The sequence below is a fragment of the Salvelinus alpinus genome, chromosome 6, assembly GCF_045679555.1.
Source record: "Salvelinus alpinus chromosome 6, SLU_Salpinus.1, whole genome shotgun sequence".
In the NCBI taxonomy this organism is placed as follows: domain Eukaryota; kingdom Metazoa; phylum Chordata; class Actinopteri; order Salmoniformes; family Salmonidae; genus Salvelinus; species Salvelinus alpinus.
In genome coordinates, this window is record NC_092091.1 from 37,621,259 (window position 1) to 37,646,105 (window position 24,847).

At 45.2% G+C, this 24,847-nt stretch overlaps 1 protein-coding gene across 4 annotated transcripts in view; it reads left to right on the forward strand.

The window, feature by feature from the left end:
* LOC139578655 (lysine-specific demethylase 4A-like) overlaps window positions 1–24,567 on the forward strand; it is a 65,765-nt gene extending 41,198 nt beyond the window's left edge. For all 4 annotated transcript variants that reach the window (XM_071406562.1, XM_071406564.1, XM_071406563.1 and 1 more), the window contains 8 exons: window positions 15,550–15,626; window positions 15,893–15,948; window positions 16,178–16,286; window positions 19,142–19,330; window positions 20,120–20,290; window positions 21,099–21,218; window positions 21,455–21,547; window positions 21,755–24,567. In XM_071406562.1, the coding sequence (XP_071262663.1) occupies window positions 15,550–15,626; window positions 15,893–15,948; window positions 16,178–16,286; window positions 19,142–19,330; window positions 20,120–20,290; window positions 21,099–21,218; window positions 21,455–21,547; window positions 21,755–21,895 (956 nt within the window). In that variant the 3' untranslated portion in view covers window positions 21,896–24,567. The remainder of the gene's footprint in view (window positions 1–15,549; window positions 15,627–15,892; window positions 15,949–16,177; window positions 16,287–19,141; window positions 19,331–20,119; window positions 20,291–21,098; window positions 21,219–21,454; window positions 21,548–21,754) is intronic.
* The last annotated feature ends 280 nt before the right edge of the window (window positions 24,568–24,847 follow it).

Consider the following 24,847-nt stretch of genomic DNA (forward strand, 5'->3'; position numbering starts at 1 on the left):
GATATACACCAGAAAGGAAGAGGCAATGTGAGCGTTTTTGAAAATTAGCCCAGTGCGTTTCTATGGGCTTATTTTGGACTTTGGACTCAAATCACATTTTATTTGTCACATACTTCGTGACTAACAGTGAAATGCTTACTGTCTGGTCCTTTTCCAACAATTTGACATACTGACACGAGGAATAAATAGTGAATAACAATGAGTAAAAATAACATGGCTCTATACAGGGAGTACCAGTACTGGGTCGATTTTCAGGGGTACGAGGTAGCTATGAACATGTAGGTAGGTAAATTGACTAGGCAACAGGATAGATAAGACATTAGCTGTGTGTGTATCAGTATGCATGTGTGGATGTGCTTTGTTGGTGTGAAAGTGAGTGTGTGGGTAGAGTCCAGTGTGTGCATAGTCATTGCAAAAAAGGATCAACATAGGTAGAATGGCTAGCCATTTATTAGCTTTTTACCAGTATCATGGCTTGAGGGTAGAAGCTTCAGGGTGCTGTTGGTTCCAGACTTGGTGTACTGGTACCGCTTGAGGTGCGGTAATAGTGAACAGTCTATGGCTTGGGTGGCTAGAGTCTTTGACAATGCCGTACTCAACCCCCTTGTGTAGCGCCTTGCAGTTGCCATACCAAGTGGTGATGCAGCCAGTCAATATGTTCTCAATGGTGCAGCTTTAGAACTTTGAGGGTCTGAGGGCCCATGCCGAATCTTTTCAGCCTCCTGGATGGGGAGTAAGCCCTGTCATGCACTCTTTACAGCTGTATGTGTGGACCATGTTAATTCTTTAGTGATGTGGACACGGAGGAACTTGAAGCTCTCGACCTGCTGCACTACAGTCCCATCGATGTGGATGGGGCCGTGCCCACCCCTCCGTTTTCTCTAGTCCACAATCAGCTCTTTTGTCTTGCTGACTTTGAGTGCGAGGTTGTTGTCCTGGCACCAGACTGCCAGGTCTCTAAACTCCTCCCTATAGGCTGCATCATCGTTGTCGGTGATAAGTACTACCACCATTGTGTGAGACCACGCAGTCGTAGGTGAACAGGGAGTACAGGAGGGGACTAAGCACACACCCCTGTGGGACCCCCGCGTTGATTGTCTGGGTGGTGGATGTGTTGTTGCTTATCCTTAGCGCCTGGCGGCGGCCTGTCAGGAAGTCCAGCATCCAGTTGCAGAGAGAGTTGTTCAGTCCCAGGGTCCTGTGCTTGGTGATAAGCTTGGAGGGGGCTATGGTGTTGAATGCTGAGCTATACTCAAGGAACAGCATTCTTATAGGTATTCCTTTTGTCCAGTGAGGGCAATAGAAATTGCCTCTGTATCTGTTGGGGCAGGAGCGAATTGGAGTGGGTCTAGGGTGTCTGGGATGATGGTATTGATGTGAGCCATGACCAGCATTTCAAAGCATTTCATGGCTATGGACGTGTGTTACAGGGAAATAGTCATTTAGTTAGGTTACCTTGGCATTATTGGGCAAGGGGACTATGGTGGTCTGCTTGAAACAAGTTGGTATTACAGAGCGCGTCAGGGATATGTTGAAAATGTCAGTGAAGACACTTGCCAGCTGGTCAGCCCATGCTCAAGAGTAAATGTCCTGGTATTCCATCTGGCCCTGCGGTTTTGTGAATGTTAACCTGTTTAAAAGTCCTACTCACATTGGCTATTGAGAGCAAGATCACACAGTCGCCCGGAACAGCTGGTGCTTTCATGCATGGTTCCGTGTGGTCTGCCTCGACGTGTTTAGCTAGTCTGGTAGGCTCGCGTCGCTAGGCAGCTCGCGGCTGAGTTTCCCTCTGTGATCTGTAATAGTTTGTGAGCCCTGCCACATCTGTTGCGCGTCAGAGCCGGCGTAGTAGGATTCAATCTTAGTCCTGTATTGACGCTTTGCCTGTTTCGAAGTCATAGTAGGTCGTAACAGGATTTCTTATAAGCGTCCGGATTAGTGTCCCGCTCCTTGAAAGAGGCAGCTTTAGCCTTTAGTTTAATGTGGATGTTACATTTAATCCATGGCTTCTGGTTGGGGTATGTTCGTATGGTCACTGTGGGGACGATGTCATCGATGCACTTGGAATGGAAACACTTTAGGAAGTAAAGCTAAGCAAAGAGATCAATTAATAGTAAACGTGCAAATAACATAAAAATCCTAAAAATAGAGATGTTTCTATCTTTAACCTTTGATTATTAGAGGTATTATTATAGGCCATAGTAATGGCTGATGCCAATGCGTCATTGGCAGGCTTGAGCGAATTGTGTGTTTTGGCTCGGGGACTGAAAGTGATTGCTGCCACCGAGAGGGAACTTGAAGGTTCCTCACATCTTTTCCACTGCTCTGTTATTGAGATCAGGACAACAAAATTAAGGTAAGAAACTCTATACAATTAGTTTTTATGTTGGTATGTTGTAATAAGTGACCTTTTGATAACAAGCCGAGTAGACGGTCATCAAATCGAGGCAAGGTAGCCTACTTAATTTAGCGATGTTCTTGACTTTTTTATGTTAATGTTTTCTTTTGATAGCTGTACGACCCAACATGCTCATTTTGAAGAGCATTTGTCATTAGGTATTATTCAGAGCTAAAACGAACTGGCTAGTGATTCGATATGTGACTAGCCAGCCAGAAACCTGCTGCAGTCATGCTTTTTGATTGGAAGGTAACTGTCAAGGTAACCCCCCCCATTGCCCTCAGAACTGCCTCAATTCGTCAGGGCATGGACTCTATAAGGTGTCGAAAGTATTCCACAGGGATGCTGGCCCATGATGTCATCTATGCCACAGTTGTCAAGCTGGCTGTATGTCCTTTGGGTAGTCGACCATTTTTGATACACATGGGAAACTGTTGAGCGTGAAAAACCCAGCAGCGTTACAGTTCTTGACTCAAACCAGTGCACCTTGCACCTACTACCATACCCCGTTCAAAGTCTTGCCCATTCACCCTCTGAATGGCACACATACACAATCCATGTCTCAATTGTCTAAAGGCTTAACAATCATTCATTAACTTGTCTCCTCCCCTTCATCTTCACTGATTTGAAGTGCATTTAAAACTTCTTATGGCTTGGGGGCAGTATTTCGATGTCTGGATGAGAAGCGTGCACAAAGTAAACTGCCTGTTACTCAGGCCCAGAAGCTAGGATATGCAAATAATTGGTAGATTTGGATAGAAAACACTCTAAAGTTTGCAAAACTGTTAAAATGTCTGAGTATAACAGAACTGATATGGCAGGCGAAAACCTGAGGAAAATCCATCCAGGAAGTGGGATTTTTTTTGATGTGGGTATTTTCAATTGAATGCCTTTACAGTATCTAATGGGTTAGGACCCAGATTGCAGTTCCTATGGCTTCCACTAGATGTCAAGTCTTTAGACATTGTTTCAGGCTTGTTTTCTGATAAATGAAGAAGAATGAGACCTTTTTGTCAGTGGATTGAGGAAGAATGCAGAGCTGGTTTGCGCACGTGACCGATTGTGCGCCCTTCGTTGTTTTTCCTTTCTATTGAATACGCTACTGTCCGGTTTAAATATGATCAATTATTTAGACAATTGAATACCTAAGGATTAATTCTATACATCGTTTGACATGTTTCGACGAACTTTACCGGTACTATTAAGATGTATTCGTTTGCATGTTTTGACAACCTTGGACCCAGTGGATTACTGAACAAAACGCGCCAACAAAACTGAGTTTTTGGGATATAAAGAGGGACTTTATCGAACAAAACAAACATTTATTTTGTAGCTGGGACTCTTGTGACTGCACCATATGAAGATCTTCAAAAGTAAGTGATTAATAAGTGATTAATTTTATTGCTATTTCTGACTTTTGTAATTCCTTTACTTGGTTGTAAAATGTTTGTATGCTTTTGTAAGCGGGGCGCTGTCCTCAGATAATCGCATGGTATGCTTTCGCCGTAAAGCCTTTTTGAAATCTGACAAAGCGGCTGGATTAACAAGAAGTTCATCTTTAAGCCCATGTATAACACTTGTATTTTTTATGAATGTTTATTATGACTATTTCTGTATTTGGAATTTGTCGCTCTGCAATTTCACTGGATGTTGTCGAGGTGGGTCGCTAGCGGAACGCCTGCGCCAGAAAGGTTAACAAGTGACATCAATAAGGGATCATAGCTTTCACATGGATTCACCTGGTCAGTCTGTCATGGAGCAGGTGTTCTTGCATAAACATGACAGGGTGTCGGAAATGTTCCATAGGGATGTTGGTTCATGCTGATGCGATGGCATCACGCAGTTGCTGCAAATTAGACGGTGGTACATTGATACTGTTCAGGGCCCAAAATTGACACCGGCCAAATGCAGGTAGATTTTGGTATTGGTGGGTAAGATGTCTATTTCACCAGCCACGTTGGCGGGTGGTCAGGGCTTCACAGTGTGAGCATTTCACTCGCATTTGTGAATAGAAATAGTAAAGTATGATCACATTTTGTTTAATATTTCATAGCTGGTAAATTAGTCACACTAAGTCAAAGCACTACGAATTCTACAGTCGTGGCCAAAAGATTTGAGAATGACACAAATATTAATTTTCACAAAGTCTGCTGCCTCAGTTTGTATGTTGGCAATTTGCATATAATCTAGAATGTTATGAAGAGTGATCAGATGAATTGCAATTAATTGCAAAGTCCCTCTTTGCCATGCAAATTAACTGAATCCCCCCCAAAAACATTTCCACTGCATTTCAGCCCTGCCACAAAAGGACCAGCTGACATGTCAGTGATTCTCTCGTTAACACAGGTGTTAGTGTTGACGAGGACAAGGCTGGAGATCACTCTGTCATGCTGATTGAGTTCGAATACCAGACTGGAAGCTTCAAAAGGAGGGTGGTGCTTGGAATCATTGTTCTTCCTATGTCAACCACGGTTATCTGCAAGGAAACACGTGCCGTCATCATTGCTTTGTACAAAAAGGGCTTCACAGGCAAGGATATTGCTGCCAGTAAGATTGCACCTAAATCAACCATTTATCGGATCATCAAGAACTTCAAGGAGAGCGGTTCAATTGTTGTGAAGAAGGCTTCAGGGTGCCCAAGAAAGTCCAGCAAGCGCCAGGACCGTCTCCTAAAGTTGATTCAGCTGCGGGATTGGTGCACCACCAGTACAGAGCTTGCTCAGGAATGGCAGCAGGCAGGTGTGAGTGCATTTGCACGCACAGTGAGGCAAAGACTTTTGGAGGATGGCCTGGTGACAAGAAGGGCAGCAAAGAAGCCACTTCTCTCCAGGAAAAACATATCAGACTGCTATTCTGCAAAAGGTACAGGGATTGGACTGCTGAGGACTGGGGTAAAGTAATTTTCTCTGAATCCCCTTTCCAATTGTTTGGGGCATCTGGAAAAAAGCTTGTCCAGAGAAGACAAGGTGAGCGCTACCATCAGTCCTGTGTCATGCCAACAGTAAAGCATCCTGAGACCATTCATGTGTGGGGTTGCTTCTCAGCCAAGGGAGTGGGCTCACTCACAATTTTGCCTAAGAACATCCTCCGAGAGCAACTTCTCCCAACCATCCAGGAACAGTTTGGTGACGAACACTGCCTTTTCCAGCATGATGGAGCACCTTGCCATGAGGCAAAAGTGATAACTAAGTGGCTCGGGGAACAAAACATAGATATTTTGGGTCCATGGCCAGGAAACTCCCCAGACCTTAATCCCATTAAACTTGTGGTCAATCCTTAAGATGCAGGTGGACAAAAAAAAATAAAAATCTGACAAACTCCAAGCATTGATTATGCAAGAATGGGCTGCCATCAGTCAGGATGTGGCCCAGAAGTTAATTGACAGCATGCCAGGGCGGATTGCAGAGGTCTTGAAAAAGAAGGGTCAACACTGCAATTATTGACTCTTTGCATCAACTTCATGTAATTGTCAATAAAAGTCTTTGACACATGAAATGCTTGTATTTATACTTCAGTATTCCATAGTAACATCTGACAAAAATATCTAAAGACACTGAGGCTGCAGACTTCGTTAAAATTAATATTTGTGTAATTCTCAAAACTTTTGGCCAGGACTGTATATAGCCTATTCCAACTCACACTGCAACACTGCCTGGCTGTGCGCACCTGAAGAGCTTAGTGAAAGAGATTTTTAGAAGCGCTGCACACAGGCATAAAATTTGGTCTAATTTACTTTAAATGAAAGTCTATTGAGGTCACATTTTGTCCTTGGCTATTTACATTGTTAGGTTCACAAGCAAGGTGGTTTTTCTATGTTTGAGTTTCAACACCTAGGGACAAGAAGACCGCTTTTACTAGTCAGACTCAATCTCAAAAACATGACTTGAGTCACGCTACCACAGTAAACCTCCTGCCCTTAAAGGGGCAGATTAACATTTTTGTCTCATCTGTGATGTTCTAAAAAGACTCTGGTCACAAACAATCTAATTTAAACAATATGTAATTTTAGTTACTTATACTAGTAATACATGTATTGTTTTAGAAACATTACAAAGCATTCTCATCAGTTATTTAGGGTTTTGTTGGTGTAATTTTAGCGGGCCAAAAAATATTTGGGCTGGTAAAATTTCTTATCTACCTGCCACAGTGGCTGGTGGACCAAAAAGTTTGTGAATTTTATGCCCTTAGCACGTTCCATCTCATCCCAAAGATGCTCTTTTGGGTTGAGGCTTGGGAACTACGCATGCCACTCAAGTAAACTGGACTTGTTCAGACAATGTTTTTCCACTCGTCAATTGTCCAGTGTTGGTGATTATGTGCCCACTGGAGCCACTTCTTCTTGTTTTTAGCTGCAATAACCCATCCTTGACAAGGATCAATGAGTTGTGAGTTCTGAGATACCGTTAAGCACACCACTGTTGTACTGTGCTGTTATGTCTTTTTGTGGGCCGCCTGTTACCTTGCAGTAAGACCTTTAAACAGGTCAACATTCACAAGGCCGTGGGGCTAGAGGGATTACCAGGACGTGTGCTCCGGGCATGTGCTGACCAACTGGCAGGTGTCTTCACTGACATTTTCAACAGGATGTTTTTTTGTTTGTCGCACCATTCTCAGTAAACCCTAGACACTGTTGTGCGGGAAAAGCCCAGGGCATCCATTTCTGAGATACTGGATCCTGTGCGCCTGGCACAGGATCCAGTAGTCGCTTAGGTCACTACTTTTTTGGTTACTACATGATTCCATGTGTGTTATTTCATAGTTTTGATGTCTTCACTATTATTCTACAGTGTAGAAAAGAGTCAAAATAAAGAAAACCTTTTACTCTGACTTTTGTGAGGACAGGCAAGAGCTGGAGACAAGTTGCAGCCTCAGCAACAAGGGCTGAGGGACAATCACACCTTCACAGGACACGCCTTCACAGCCTAGGTGAACGTCAATGTACTGGAGGACTACTCTAGAAATGGTTTGCTTTGTTACAGGAAATATGGAAAGGAGAATATGGCGCAGTTTGTTTGTGTAGCACCTGAATCGGCAAGCAGTTATGCATCGTAGGGGAACAAAGTAGTTTTAGGTTGTGACACTCCAGTGAGTGTGACTCATTGCAGACATAGGCACTAGTAAAGGGACTCCTAGTCTTCACCCAGGAGCTCAATTGTCACTGTTCATTTTGCCTCTCTTGAATGCTTTTAATTCAAGGCCTAGTGGAATGTATTACATAATACATTGAAGTTGTAAAAGCCAATTATTGTTATATGCGCCTTTATTATATTTTGTAAATCCAGTTAAATTTTGATGACAATATCCCTGTGTTACTGTGTTGGTTATGATAGCGATGTAACTTGCACTTTGTTTTCAGTTTTGAATGACAATGTATTCCCCTAACCTTATTATTTCAATAAAGTACTTTTTTTGTTAATATTATAACTTGTATGTCTTTCCTTATATGTAAGACTAAATGCCATTTGTAATATGTTTTGGTGCAATATATGTGTTGAATATACTTGTCACGATCGTGTGGAGGAGAGACGGACCAAAACGCAGCATGTGAAAAATAAGCCATCTTCTTTTATTTTTTCTACGAAGATGAACATGAAACGAAACACTATTACAAACTATACAAAAACAACAAACGACCGTGAAGCTATAAACGTAGTGCACACACAGGCTACAAACGTTCAACATAGACAATTCCCCACAAACAGCTAAAGCCTATGGTTGCCTTAAATATGGCTCCCAATCAGAGACAACAATAACCAGCTGTCTCTAATTGAGACCCAATTCAGGCAACCATAGACTTTCCTAGATACCTACACTCAACCATAGACACAGCTAGACTACTATACTAAACATAAACCCAACTACTCTAATAAACCCCCTAAACCTTACAACCACCCTAGACACTACAAAAACCCACATACATTCCCCATGTCACACCCTGACCTAACCAAAATAATTAAGAAAACAAAGAATACTAAGGCCAGGGCGTGACATAACCCCCCCCTTAAGGTGCGAACTCCGGGCGCACCAGCACATAGTCTAGGGGAGGGTCTGGGTGGGCGTCCGTCCACGGCGGCGGCTCCGGCACTGGTCGTGGTCCCCACCCCACCATAGTCACTACCCGCTTTCTTAACCCCACTGGAATAAGGGGCAGCACCGGACTAAGGGGCAGCACCGGACTAAGGGGCAGCACCGGACTAAGGGGCAGCACCGGACTAAGGGGCAGCACCGGACTAAGGGGCAGCACCGGACTAAGGGGCAGCACCGGACTAAGGGGCAGCACCGGACTAAGGGGCAGCACCGGACTAAGGGGCAGTACCGGACTAAGGGGCAGCACCAGGATAAGGGACAGCACCAGGATAAGTACCAGGATAAGGGGCAGCACCAGGATAAGGGGCAGCACCAGGATAAGGGGCAGCCCCAGGATAAGGGGCAGCACCGGACTGAAGGGCAGATCCTGGCTGGCTGGCTCTGGCGGATCCTGGCTGGACGGCTCTGGCGGATCCTGGCTGGACGGCTCTGGCGGATCCTGGCTGGACGGCTCTGGCGGATCCTGGCTGGACGGCTCTGGGGGATCCTGGCTGGACGGCTCTGGGGGATCCTGGCTGCTCATGGCTGGCTGACGGATCTGGCTGCTCATGGCTGGCTGACGGATCTGGCTGCTCATGGCTGGCTGACGGATCTGGCTGCTCATGGCTGGCTGACGGATCTGGCTGCTCATGGCTGGCTGACGGATCTGGCTGCTCATGGCTGGCTGACGGATCTGGCTGCTCATGGCTGGCTGACGGATCTGGCTGCTCATGGCTGGCTGACGGATCTGGCTGCTCATGGCTGGCTGACGGATCTGGCTGCTCATGGCTGGCTGACGGATCTGGCTGCTCATGGCTGGCTGACGGATCTGGCTGCTCCTGGCTGGCTGACGGATCTGGCTGCTCATGGCTGGCTGGCGGCTCTGGCAGATCCTGTCTGGCTGGCGGCTCTGGCAGATCCTGTCTGGTTGGCGGCTCTGGCAGATCCTGTCTGGTTGGCGGCTCTGGCAGATCCTGTCTGGTTGGCGGCTCTGGCAGATCCTGTCTGGTTGGCGGCTCTGGCAGATCCTGTCTGGTTGGCGGCTCTGGCAGATCCTGTCTGACTATCGGCTCTGACGGCTCGGGACAGACGGGCGGCTCTAATGGCTCGGGACAGACGGATGGCTCAGACGGCGCTGGGCAGACGGATGGCTCAGATGGCGCTGGAGAGACGGATGGCTCAGATGGCGCTGGAGAGACGGATGGCTCAGATGGCGCTGGGGAGACGGATGGCTCAGATGGCGCTGGGGAGACGGATGGCTCAGATGGCGCTGGGGAGACGGATGGCTCAGATGGCGCTGGGGAGACGGATGGCTCTGGCCGGTCCGGTCTGGCGGAAGGCTCTGGCCGATCCGGTCTGGCGGAAGGCTCTGGCCGATCCGGTCTGGCGGAAGGCTCTGGCCGATCCGGTCTGGCGGAAGGCTCTGGCCGATCCGGTCTGGCGGAAGGCTCTGGCCGATCCGGTCTGGCGGAAGGCTCTGGCCGATCCGGTCTGGCGGAAGGCTCTGGCCGATCCGGTCTGGCGGAAGGCTCTGTCCGGTCTGGCGGAAGGCTCTGGCTGATCCGGTCTGGCGGAAGGCTCTAGCTGCTCCGGTCTGGCGGAAGGCTCTAGCTGCTCCTGTCTGGCGGAAGGCTCTAGCGGCTCCTGTCTGGCGGAAGGCTCTAGCGGCTCCTGTCTGGCGGACGGCTCTCTAGGCTCATGGCAGACGGGCGACTTTGCAGGCTCACGGCAGACGGGCGGCTTTGAAGGCTCAATACAGACGGGCAGTTCATGCGGCGCTTGGCAGACGGACAGTTCAGACGCCGTTGGGCAGACGGGCAGTTCAGGCGCCGCTTGGCAGACGGGCAGTTCAGGCGCCGCTTGGCAGACGGGCAGTTCAGGCGCCGCTTGGCAGACGGGCAGTTCAGGCGCCGCTTGGCAGACGGCAGACTCTGACCGGCTGAGACGCACTGTAGGCCTGGTGCGTGGTGCCGGAACTGGAGGTACCGGGCTAAGGACACGCACCTTCAGGCTAGTACGGGGAACAACAACAGGGCACACTGGACTCTCAAGGCGTACTATAGGCCTGATGTGTGGTACCGGCACTGGTGGTACCGGGCTGAGGACACGCACAACAGGGCGAGTACGGGGAGAAGGAACAGTGCGTACAGGGCTCTGGAGACGCACATGAGGCTTGGTGCGTGGTACCGGAACTGGTGGTACCGGACTGGAGACACGCACCTCAAGGCTAGTGCGGGGAGTGGGAACAGGACACACTGAGTTCTCAAAGCGCACTGTAGGACTGGTGCGTGGTACCGGAACTGGTGGTACCGGGCTGAGGGCACGCACCTCAGGACGAGTGCGGGGAGAAGGATCAGTGCGTACAGGGCTCTGGAGACGCACAGGAGGCTTGGTGCGTGGTGTAGGCACTGTCTTAACCAGACGGCTAGCACGCTCCTCAGGACGAGTATGGAGAGCTGTTCCCGGTGACATTAACTCACCAACACGTTCATTCGGACGAATGCCGTGCCTCATGCACCAAACCAGTACATCCCTCATAACTCTCTCCTCCAATTTCTCCATTAACTCCTTTACTGTCTCTGCATCACTCTCCTCCAAATCCGCCCTCACCGGCTCCTTACGGTAAGCAGGAGGAGTTGGCTCACGTCTCCCGAATGACCCAACTAAACTACCCGAGAGCCCCCCCCCTAAGAAATTTTTGGGTTTGACTTACGGGCTTCCAGCCTTGTTTCCTTGCTGCCTCCTCATATCTCCGCCTCTCTGCTTTCGCTGCCTCCAGCTCAGCTTTGGGGCGGTTATATTCTCCTGGTACTTCGCGGTCCAGAATTTCCTCCCAATTCCAATAGTCACTGTGTAGGTGGGTCCTGTTGTTGTTGCACACGCTGCTTGATCCGATGATGGTGGGGAATTCTGTCACGATCGTGTGGAGGAGAGACGGACCAAAACGCAGCATGTGAAAAATAAGCCATCTTCTTTTATTTTTTCTACGAAGATGAACATGAAACGAAACACTATTACAAACTATACAAAAACAACAAACGACCGTGAAGCTATAAACGTAGTGCACAGGCTACAAACGTTCAACATAGACAATTCCCCACAAACAGCTAAAGCCTATGGTTGGCTTAAATATGGCTCCCAATCAGAGACAACAATAACCAGCTGTCTCTAATTGAGACCCAATTCAGGCAACCATAGACTTTCCTAGATACCTACACTCAACCATAGACACAGCTAGACTACTATACTAAACATAAACCCAACTACTCTAATAAACCCCCTAAACCTTACAACCACCCTAGACACTACAAAAAACACATACATTCCCCATGTCACACCCTGACCTAACTAAAATAATTAAGAAAACAAAGAATACTAAGGCCAGGGCGTGACAATACTATCCAGATAAGTGTTTGATCACGGAACATCCTTAGAATTATAGAAAAATACCAATGATAACTAAAACAGCTGTAACTCATTCACAGTAGAAGTTACTGTAGGCTATTACTATTCTGATTTCAGATTTTCATCCGTTACAAAATAAGGAAGACTCAATATGCTCAAAGTTTTTCCTCTATCTTCATTAGGAAGTTTTGTAAATGGCAGTTTGGGGGGGGGGGGAAAGGGTTGATTTTTAATGTTTATGATTTTCACAGGTGTTTTTTATTGACTGAATGATGTGGCGCTATTGTATTTCATATAATTTGAAAGGGCTATTTCTCAGCTTTCAAAATAAACTCAGCAAAAAAGAAACGCCCTCACTGTCAACTGCGTTTATATTCAGCAAACTTAACGTGTAAATATTTGTATGAACATAAGATTCAACAACTGAGACAAACTGAACAAGTTCCACAGACATGTGACTAACAGAAATGGAATAATGTGTCCCTGAACAAGGGGGGGGTCAAAATCAAAAGTAGTCAGTATTTGGTGTGGCCACGAGCGGCATTAAGTACTGCAGTGCATCTCCTCATGGACTGCACCAGATTTGCCAGTTCTTGCTGTGAGATGTTACCCCACTCTTCCACCAAGGCACTTGCAAGTTCCCGGACATTTCTGGGGGGAATGGCCCTAGCCCTCACGCTCCGATCCAACAGGTCCCAGACGTGCTCAATGGGATTGAGATCGGGGCTCTTCGCTGGCCATGGCAGAACACTGACATTCCTGTCTTGCAGGAAATCACGCACAGAACGAGCAGTATGGCTGGTGGCATTGTCATGCTGGAGGGTTATGTCAGGATGAGCCTGCAGGAAGGGTACCACATGAGGAGGAGGATGTCTTCCCTGTAACGCACAGCATTGAGATTGCCTGCAAGGACAACAAGTTCAGTCCGATGACGCTGTGACACACCGACCATGACGGACCCTCCACCTCGATCCCGCTCCAGAGTACAGGCCTCGGTGTAACGCTCATTGCTTCGATGATAAACGCAAATCCGACCATCACCCCTGGTGTAGACAAAACCGCGACTTGTTAGTGAAGAGCACTTTTTGCCAGTCCTGTCTGGTCCAGCGACGGGTTTGTGCCCATAGGCGACATTGTTGCCGGTGATGTCTGGTGAGGACCGGCCTTACAACAGGCCTACAAGCCCTCAGTCCAGTGTTTCTCAGCCTATTGTCGACAGTCTGAGCATTGATGGAGGGATTGTGCGTTCCTGGTGTAACTTGGGCAGTTGTTGTTGCCATCCTGTACCTGTCCCGCAGGTGTGATGTTCGGATGTACCGATCCTGTGCTGGTGTTATACGTGGTCTGCCACGGCAAGGACGTTCAGCTGTCTGTCGTGTCTCCCTGTAACGCTGTCTTAGGCGTCTCACAGTACGGACATTGCAATTTATTGCCCTGGCCACATCTGCAGTCCTCATGCCTCATTGCAGCATGCCTAAGGCACGTTCATGCAGATGGGCAGGGACCCTGGGCATCTTTCTTTTTGGTGTTTTTCAGAGTCAGCATAAAGGCCTCTTTTTAGTGTCCAAACTGTGACCTTAATTGCCTACTGTCTGTAAGCTGTTAGTAACAGCGACCGTTCCACAGGTGCATGTTCATTAATTGTTTATGTTTCATTGAACAAGCATGGGAAACAGTGTTTAAACCCTTTACAATGAAGATCTGTGAAGTTATTTGGATTTTTACAAATTATCTTTGAAAGACAGGGTCCTGAAAGGGGGATGTTTTTTTTTTTCTGAGTTTACTTATATGGTTTGAAACCAGGAAATGATGCTCAATAATGCACGCAGAGGTCATGGTCTCAGTAAATTCACTAATTCCAAAACTCTCCTGCCAGTGATGCAACAATACCAATATGGCGATAGTCCCAGTCGGTATTAGATAGAATGCCGCCTGTGGGGTAAACAACCGGTGTTATCTAGGTTACCCCATTGGCTCACAGCAAAAACTTGACCTTTTTCAAAATGCTATTTTCTTGTCTGCTTGTTTTTAGTCAATTATAAATCTACATTCAAGAAAAGTACAACATGTCTAAAGATTTCTCTTCAACATTGCCTGCTTCAGAGCTTTCTCGCTTGTTAGAAAAACATGATATTGTAGGGTTTCCCTCTTGCCTCTTTTCATGACTGTGCTAGCAGCCACTTGAGTGCTAGCTAGCTACTGACCGGAACATTAAGCTAGCCAAGACCAACAACACAAACAAATGGACTATACAGCTACAAGTAGTGAGTGGAGTTACAAATGGACTATACTAATCAAGTTAAATATCTTACCTGTGATGAAATGTTTTCCATACACATAGCTACACTACCAGTCTTAAGGTTTAGAACACCTACTCATTCAATTGTAGAGTAATAGTGAAGACATCAAAACTATGATATAACAGATATAGAATCATGTAATAACCAAAAAGTGTTAAACAAATCAAAATATTTTATATATGAGATTCTTCAAATAACCACCATTTGCCTTGCAGACAGCGTTGCACACTCTTGGCATTCTCTCAACCAGCTTCACCTGGAATGCTTTTCCAACAGTCTTGGAAGGAATTCACGCAATATGCTGAGCACTTGTTGGCTTCTTTTGCTTCACTATGCGGTCTGACTCATCCCAAGCCATCTCAGTTTGGTTGAGGTCGGGGGATTGTGGAGGCCAGGTCATCTGATGCAGCACTCCATCACGCTCCTTCTTGGTTAAATAGCCCTTACACAGCTTGGAGGTGTGTTGGGTCATTGTCCTGTTAAAAAACAAATGATAGTCCCACTAAGCCCAAACCAGATGAGATGGCGTGTATCTGCAGAATGCTGTGGTAGCCATGCTGGTTAAGTGTGACTTGAATTCTAAATAAATCACAGAGTGTGTCACTAGCAAAGTACCCCCACGCCATAACATCTCCTCCATGCTTTACGGTGGGAAATACACATGCAGAGATCATCTGTTCACCCACAACACGTATCACAAAGACACGGCAGTTGGAAGCAAAAATCTCCAAATTGGAGTCTAGAGGACATATTTCCACTGGTCTAATGTCCATTGCTCGTGTTTCTTGGCCCAAGCAAGTCTGTTCTTATTGGTCCTTTACTAGTGGTTTCTTTGCAGCAATTAGACTATGATGGCCTGATTCACAGTCTCCCCCGATCAGTTGATGTTGAGATGTCTGTTAGTTGAACTCTGAAGCATTTATTTGGGCTGCAATCTGAGGTGCAGTTAACTCCTAATGAACTTATCCTCTAGCAGAGAGAACTCTGGGTCTTCCATTCCTGTGGCGGTCCTCATGAGAGCCAGTTTCATCATAGCGCTTGATGGTTTTTGCAACTGCACTTGAAGAAACGTTCAAAGTTGTTGAAGTTTTCTGTATTGACTGACCTTCATGTCTTAAAGTAATGGACTGTCATTTCTCTTTGCTTATTTGAGCTGTTCTTGCCATTAATATGGACTTGGTCATTTAACAAATAGGGCTATCTTCTGTATACCACCCCTACCTTGTCACAACACAACTGATTGGCTCAAACGCATTAAGAAGGAAAGACTTAAGACTTCATCAATGCCTGTCTGCCAATCGTCCTCCCAAACTAGCTCTTGGTGTATGCTCTGTTAATTTTGTCCCCTGACCTGGTGTTTGTTTGGTTGTGTGTTACCAGGCTGTTATGGCGTGGATCCAAAGATTGTTACTAAGGACTGGAAGTGTGCTCGCTGTAAGGCCAACGCCATGACTGAGGTTAGTGTCTCTACAACAGCTCAGAGTGGCCCTTCTCTATGTATGGCTCACCTCACCTAGTTGGCCCAAGTCTCTGTTGCTGTCACTGTCAATAGTGTTTGCAAACTTTGCAGTACTCTAAACAGTCATTAGATCTGGCAGTAGTGTTTGCAGTAGTCTCCTAATGATATGTGACTAACTGTTACTGGTCATCAGGTAGCAGGTACCACATCTATGTTTAGATGACTTGGATGATGATGGTTGACAATTTGCTCTCCTGTTTGCAGAGTTGCTGTTTGTGTTCGCTGAGGGGTGGAGCCTTGCAGAAAGCCAACAACAACAAGTACGTTTGTGTGCCAGTCAAATTTCCTTAGATTAGGGAGGGGTCTAGTCTAACAATCAGTAATCACACATTGAACATTTACTCTGCAACTCTAATCAACAGTATATTGATTGATGTACACTTATGTTCACATATTTAGACGTTCTATTGAAAGATATCTACTAGGGTTTAGTTTATAAGCTACTAACGATGGTGTGTGTGTATTGACATGTTTTTGTGTGTGTTGTAGGTGGGTCCATGTGCTGTGTGCAGTAGCAGTGTTGGAGGCTCGCTTTGTGAACATCACTGAGAGAAGCCCTGTGGATCTGAGTGGGATTCCTCTACAGAGGTTTAAACTGGTGAGTTATACACAGTAAATGTCAATCAATCAAATATCTTTATAAAGCCCTTTTTACATCATCCGATGTCACAAAGTGCTATACAGAAACCCAGCCTAAAACAGCAAGTAATACAGATGTAGAAGCATGGTGGCTAGGAAAAACTCCCTAGAAAGGCAGGAACCTAGGAAGAAACCTAGAGAGGAACCAGGCTCTGAGGGGTGGCCAGTCCTCTTCTGGCTGTGCCGGGTGGAGATTATAACGGTACATGGCCAAGATGTTCAAACGTTCATAGATGACCAGCAGGGTCAAATAATAATAATCACAGTGGTTGTAGAGGGTGCAACAGGTCATCACCTCAGGAGGAAATGTCAGTTGGCTTTTCATAGCCGATCATCCAGCGTTAGACAGCAGGTGCGGTAGAGAGAGTCAAAAACAGCAGGTCTGGGACAGGTAGCACGTCCGGTGAACAGGTCAGGGTTCCATAGCCGCAGGCAGAACAGTTGGAACTGGAGCAGCAGCACGACCAGGTGTACTGGGGACAGCAAGGAATCATCAGGCCAGGTAGTCCTGAGGCATGGTCCTAGGTCTCAGGTCCTCTGAGAGAGAGACAGAATTCGAGGGAGCATACTTACATTCACACAGGACACCGGAAAAGACAGGAGAAATACCCCAGATATAACAGACTGACCCTAGCTCCCCGACAAAAACTATTGCAGCATAATTACGGGAGGCTGAGACAGGAGGGGTCGGGAGACACTGTGGCCCCGTTCGACTATATCCCGGGACAGGGCCAACCAGGCAGGATATAACCCCACCCACTTTGCCAAAGCACAGCCCCCACACCACTTGAGGGATAACTTCAACCACCAACGTACTACCCTGAGACAAGGCCGAGTATAGCCCACGAAGATCTCCCTCACGGCACAAACCCGAGGGGGGTGCCAACCTGGACAGGATGACCACGTCACAGACTCAACCCACTCAAGTGACGCACCCCTCCTAGGGACGGCATGGAAGAGCACCAGTAAGCCAGTGACTCAGCCCCCGTAATGGGGTTAGAGGCAGAGAATCCCAGTGGAGAGAGGGGAACCGGCCAGGCAGAGACAGCAAGGGTGATTCGTCACTCAAGTGCCTTTCCGTTCACCTTCACTCTCCTGGGCCAGACTACACTCAATCATAGGACCTACTGAAGAGATGAGTCTTCAATAAAGACTTAAAGGTTGAGACCGAGTCTGCTTCTCTCACATGGATAGGCAGACCATTCCATAAAATGTAGCTCTATTGGAGAAAGCCCTGCCTCCAGCTGTTTGCTTAGAAATTCTAAGGACAGTAAGGAGACCTGCGTCTTGTGACCAGGGTCAGTCTGTTATATCTGGGGTATTTCTCCTGTCTTTTCCGGTGTCCTGTGTGAATGTAAGTATGCTCCCTCGAATTCTGTCTCTCTAGTTGAAGATATCCCTCAAGTGGTGTGTGACCATAGCGTATGTGTAGGTATGTACGGCAGGACCAAATCGGAAAGATAGATCGGAGCAAGCCCATGTAATGCTTTGTAGGTTAGCAGTAAAACCTTGATATCAGCCCTAGCCTTTAACAGGAAGCCAGTATAGAGAGGCTAGCACTGGGGTAATGTGATCAAATTGTTTGGTTCTAGTCAAGATTCTAGCAGCCGTGTTTAGCACTAACTGAAGTTTATTTTGTGATTTAGCCGGAAAGTAAAGCATTGCAGTAGTCTAATCTAGAAGTGACAAAAGAAGGGATGTATTTTTACAAATTTACGTAGATGGAAAAAAATCTGTCCTTGAAACAGTCTTGATAGTTCGTCAAAAGAGAGATCAGGTCCTTTACAGTTTTATTTGAGATGACTGTACAAACATCAAGATTAATTGTCAGATCCAACAGCAGATTTCTTTGTTTCTTGGGATCTAGAACTAGCATCTCTGTTTTGTCAGAGTTTAAATGTAAAACATTTGCCGCCATCCACTTCCTTATGTCTGAAAGACAGGCTTCCAGGGAGGGCAATTTTGGGGTTTCATCGAAATGTACAGCTGTGTATCGTCCGCATAGCAGTGAAAGTTAACATTATGTTTTCGAATGACATCACCAAGAGGTAAAATATATATACAGTATATAGTGAAAACAGAGGTCTTAAAAAGGAGCCTTGAGGAACACCGAAATTTACAGTTGATTTGTCAGAGGACAAACCATCATGTTATTACGTGCTAAGGGATAGGAACTCTCACAACCTCACTCTCCAACCAAGGTGCATGAAGAGGAGCAAACTGAAAAGAGTGGAGTGGCGGAATATCTTCTCTTCAGCATATTATGTCAAAGTAATATGTTATTTGCATTACAAAACCTGAGAATGTTTGGCACATCCGCCTCTATACTAGTCACTCAATTATCCCATGTCAGCAGGTTAGAGTGCAAAGTTATTTTAGCGGCCAGCTATCTAAACTGACCGGGGGACCTCACTGAGATATCATATTCAAATCTGTAATAATTTCTCTCCACCCTATCGCAAAATGTGTAGAAGTGCAGGAAATTAGCCGTGGCCCCCACCCCCATCAAAGTTGCCCATCCTTGGACTAGAGATTAGGCTATTTAGAGGATGTCATGTGAGTTTGGGATTTAAGACCAGTCAGTCAGAACTTCTGACATGTCATATCAGGGGGGATATGAAATGACATCTCTTTCTGCAAAGCCTTATTTCCGAATTTAGCCCTTTCACAGGAATCATGACAGCCATTGTATTTCTAGAGAATGTAGCATGCTACTGTATACTGTTTGACCGGACATACAGGCCTAGTTTTCCCTGTCAGACTTCCCTTTCCTGTCCCTCTGAGCATTTTCTTATGCTTATCTGTGCTCTGCAGAAATGTTACTACTGTAAGAAGCGGATGAAGAAGACGTCCGGGTGCTGTGTGCAGTGTTCCCATGGCCGCTGTTCTACGGCCTACCACCCTACCTGTGCCCAGGCCGCTGGGGTCCTCATGCAGCCAGACGAGTGGCCTTTCGTGGTCTACGTCACCTGCTGCCGGCACAAGGGCCCTATTCAGACAGAGGTATACATCAGTTGTACTTTACTTGGTGTTTAGGATTGTCTTTCAGAAAGAGGAAGCTATACACCAGACAGGGAACTCTGAAGGCCTCTGTTTTGGGACTTAGTTGGGAATGTTCTTCTGATACTTTGCCTTATAGTTTCTAAACCTTCTATATACACTGAGTATAGCAAACATTAGGAACACCTTCCTAATATTGAGTTGCACTCCCCTTTGGCCTCAGAACAGTCTCAATTCGTCGGGGCATGGACTCTACAAGGTGTCGAAAGTGTTCGACAGGGATGTTGACTCCAATGCTTCCAACAGTTGTGTCAAGTTGGCTGGATGTCCTTTGGGTGGTGGACCATTCTTGATACACACGGGAAACTGTTGTGTGGAAAAAACAGAAGCGTTGCAGTTCTTGGCACAAACCGCTCCACCTGGCACCTACTGCCATACCCCGTTCAAAGAAACTTAAATCTTTTGTCTTGCCCATTTACCCTCTGAATGGGACACATACCCAGTCCATGTTTCAATTGTCTCGAGGCTTAAAAATCCTTCTTTAACCTGTCTCCTCCCTTTCATCTACACTGATTGAACTGGATTTATCTGGATGTTTTGTATACTCAGTGTATTCAGGACTGTGCTCACCACATTGTATTGCATAAACATGACTAGGTTTTAGATTTTGAGTGAACTCCCACAAGTATGCCCATGTGCTTCCAGTCCAAAGAGGTTGATAGTTCTTATTTGATGCTAATCCTGTTGATGACCGTTTAATCATCACTGATCTCTCTCTCTCTCCTCTCTCAGCGTAACAAAGCAGCAATGCATGAGCTCACCGTGGGACAGAGGGTGATCTGTAAGCACAAAAATGGCCGCTACTATCAGTGTGACGTGGTGCAGCTTTCCAAGGAGACGTTCTATGAGGTCAACTTTGATGACGGTTCCTTCAGCGACAACCTCTTTCCCGAGGACATCGTGGTAAGGAGACTTACGGTTCAGTAGTTCATATGCTGTTCATTATTAGTTTATAGATTGCTTCGAGAGCTAGGCGAAATGGGCTAGAAGTCCATAGCGTGATGAATGTACCCGTTTTTTTGTTTTTGCGATAACGATAAATCAGCGATAAATAATGGTCAATTTTTTGGGGGTGGAGGTGCTAGAGCTGGGCGATATGGACAAACAGTAATATTGTGATGAATGTAACTATTTTGCTTGATAACAATAATTAATTCATTAATGGACAGTTACTTTAAATTAGCGGCAAAAAAAGTAAGCTATTTCATGTAACATATCCAGTTGTAAAGGGGTGCCATGAACTCAATATTAAGAGGTGAGAAATATAGTAGTGGCTTTGAAAAACAGTAGTCTTTTTCTCTGCAATTGCATTTTGAGCAACGCTAATATGCTTGTGCTTCTCAGAATGCATCTTTCCCTCCTCCGTGCGCACAGTGGGGAGAGGGAGTGAGAGTGGCTCGCTCACACAGCAGCCGACAGTGAAACGGACAGGCAGATACTTTCATAGCAGGAATCAACATGATGCATAGGCTATTACTGTTGACCAAATAATGGTTTTAGAACAATCTACAGGAATGTTGTCTACCACATTTGTTTATTACAGACGTACACAAAATGCTTCGGTAAGAGGAAGGCCATGTCAATGTCGGTAACTTTTGGTTTATCATCCCAGCTCTATACCACACAGTGGTTGAAATTGTGTGATGGCTTTTTGGTGCTTGCTAAATAGTATGTTCGTAGGATTGTATCTAATGTTGTTTTCTGTTGTCAGAGCCGGAATTGTGCCCAGCTAGGCCCCCCACCGCAGGGGGAGGTGGTGCAGGTCCGGTGGACAGATGGTCTAGTCTACGGGGCCAAGTTTGTGGCTGCTCACGTCATCCAAATGTACCAGGTACTGCAACAGTATTCATAGTCACCCTTAGCAACAATATACCTTATGCAGAAAGAGATTACAGTGTTTTATATGAAAGACTGCTTTGCTGTCTAATTGATCAGCTCCATTTTCCCAGATTGTTTAAAACTCATAGCAAGCAATACATTAAAAATCTGTGATGAAATCATTGTTTTGTTTGCTATGAGAGACGTCAAATGTGGTTATTTTGGCATTGATGGTGTTGTTTGATGTAGGTGGAGTTTGAAGACGGGTCACAACTAACAGCCAAGAGAGATGATGTCTATACCCTGGATGAGGAGCTGCCCAAGAGAGTCAAGTCAAGACTGGTGAGTGTACTGTGAGCTATCCAATATCCTGAATCCAAAGTTGATAACCTTTGTACATTGTATATCAACACCGAACTTTTTCACTCTACTGTAGTAGTCTACTGTATCTTATTCTCCAGCATGTTTGTTAATGAGTCTTCTCCCTGTGACAATGGACCATGAAGTAATCCTCATCTTCTGTGTGTACCCTGCCCCCTGTCTCCCCAGTCCAAGGCGTCAGACATGCGTTTCGATGGTATATTTGAGGACAAGGAGGCCATCCAGCAGTCGAAGAGGCAGAGAGTGATCAACTCACGGTACAGAGGAGACTACATTGAACCTGTGATCTACAGAGCCATCATGGAGTAGCCTACTCTACCAACAAATCACCAGCACTGATATTGCTTATCCAGACTTCTGCTCACTTTACCTTAATTTATCCACTGAGTGAGTAAGTGTAGCTCTGACTAAAGGACTTCCTCTGAAAATAACTGTCCAACCCCTAGTTTAGACTGTTTGTCTTTTTCTTCAATTCATCCCTTCATCATTCCAGCATTAGGCACTGGTTTCCCAGACACTGTTTAAGCCTTGTCCTGGACCAAAAATATCTTTCCAGAACTAGGCTTGATCTGTGTCTAGGAAACCTGTCCCTATGGTTATTACCATCCATGTCACGTTTTATGCTACTCTGCCAGTGCCCAGTAGCAGTAATTTGTGTATTGAATGAAGTGATATTGGCCCTTGATTTTTGCTCCCAAACAAGATTTAACTTTCTAACAATAATAATAACAATTCACTCAATATAATTCATTGGTAGGAAGGATTTCCTCAAGGGTGAAGCAGACACAAAAGTTATTCCCACTCATCCTCATAAACACTGACTCAATATTTGACAGAATGTTGCTAGTTGTTATTTTAAGTACATATGTATATATTTTCCTATGTATACTGAACAAAAATATTAACACAACATGCAACAAGTCCAATGAGTTACAGTTCATATAAGGAAATCAGTCAATTTAAATAAATAAATTAGGCCCTAATCTATGGATTTCACATGACTAGGCAGGGGTGCAGCCATGGGTGGGCCTGGGAGGACATAAGCTCACCCACTTAGGAGCTAGGCCCAGCCAATCAGAATGAAATTTTCCCCCAAAAGGGGCTTTATTACAGACAGAAATACTCCTCAGTTTCATCAGCTGTCCGGGTGTCTGGTCTCAGACGATCCTGCAGGTGAAGAAGCCGGATGTGGAGGTCCTGGACTGGCGTGGTTACACGTGGTCTGCGGTTGTGAGGCCAGTTGGATGTACTGCCAAATTCTCTAAAATGACGGAAGCGGCTTATGGTAGAGAAATGAACATTACATTTTCTGGCAACAGCTCTGGTGGATATTCCTGCAGTCAGCATGCCAATTGCATGCTCCCTCAAAACTTGATACATCTGTGGCATTGTGTTGTGTGACAAAACTGCACATTCTATAGTGGCCTTTTATTATCCCCAGCACAAGGTACACCTGTGTAATGATAGTGGCGTTTAATCAGCTTCTTGATATGCCACACCTGTAAGGTGGATGGATTATCTTAGCAAATGAGAAATGCTCACTAACAGGGATGTAAACTAATTTGTGCATAAATTGAGAGAAATAAGCTTTTTGTGCGTATTGAACATTTCTGGGAATCTTTTATTTCAGCTCATGAAACATGGGACTAACACTTTACATGTTGCGTTTTATATTTTTGTTCAGTATAGTTTTTATGGTGCTACTTGCACCTATGTTTGATTTCAAGGAGGTGCAATGCCATTTTAGTAACTAATACTGTCTCCTCTTAGCAGATTCACACTGTTGACTGCATTCCTATACATTGTATTTTGTAGGAATGCGTTGAATATAGCTTTTTCCATTTTGAGTTGTTTTTTTTACCAGCATATTTATTATATGGTGCTTGGAGAAAGTAAAAGTAACCTCTGCAATACAGACAGTTTGTCAGTTGCAATGCTGGAGATGTTTCAAACCGATTATGATGTATGTTCTATTTTTGCTATAGCGATGAATTGGAAATAGCCTGTTCAGAATTGCTGTGGGCTCTCCATTTATTTCCAAGTTGGTTCTTTACTCATTTAATGAAAGTTGTGCATTGCACTTTTATTTAAGTCCAGTTTGAGAGGACATTTTAATAGTTGTGTGCTGTCATTTGCTATTTTTGTGAGGGGGGGACATGTTTGAAAATATTATTGTTAATTCTACATCTATAAGATGTTCTTACGGAGTGTGTCTACTACTACCCATCTCCACTCGGCCAAGATCATCAACCATGATGCACTTATTAGGATAGGATATAGGATAAGGTGGCTTTCAGATTGTCTTCATTGTTTGTCTGTAAACTGCTGTTGACTTGAGTGTAGGGTTGGAACATTTTCCCACGTTTTCCAGAAACCCCGGTCGGAATATGCCTGGAATCAGGAGGGAATAAGCAGGAAATCTAGGTATACCTAATCTGGGATTTCTGGAAAATTTGGGAATTTTGAGAAAGTGCCCATCATTTTGCGACCCTAATTGAGTGTGTGAGTCACAGAACTGACGGTATGGGTTACAGTTAGTTATAGAGGCCCACATTCACAGCAGTACCACTGAGCAAAAGATTTATATCATCATCATTCAATAGTATGGAAAGACTTATGACTTATAATACATGGAAGAAAATTACTTTTCTATCAAAAATAACTGTATTGCTTTGTTTTATAATGATACATGTTCTATATTCACAGCCAGGAAGACACTGAGATGTAATTATTATAATAAGTAGTTTATTGAAAGATGTAAACTGTTGACTCTAGGGATCTTGGTAGCATCCCAAATGGAACCCTATTCCCTAATAGGGAGTAGGGCAGCATTGGGACCGTTCCCTGGCCTGTTCATGTTTGACCTTATGAACGTTGACCTCTTTCCTGTGTCTGTGATAAATGAACGCTGGACTTCTTCCATATTATCATTCATGCATTTTGTAAACAATTTTTGTTTCAGTAAACTTTTGGCTTGCTTATGTCCTGTATTGGTGTTATTTGTTGGTGGTTCCATAACTATTTAATTACACTGGTTAACGATGTTTGACATGCTTATGACAATTATGACTACAATTTGCAGTATATGTAATCACACTTTCGGATACCTTGAAGATAATACTTCATACCATTAAATCACAGTAGTGATACATTTACCTCCCATATGGAGTAAAACGGTCAACTGAATTATTCCTGTCCTAGGAGAAGACTCTCCCAGTGTTTGTACCAGCAAACCTCACAGGTTAGCCCAAAACAGGATTT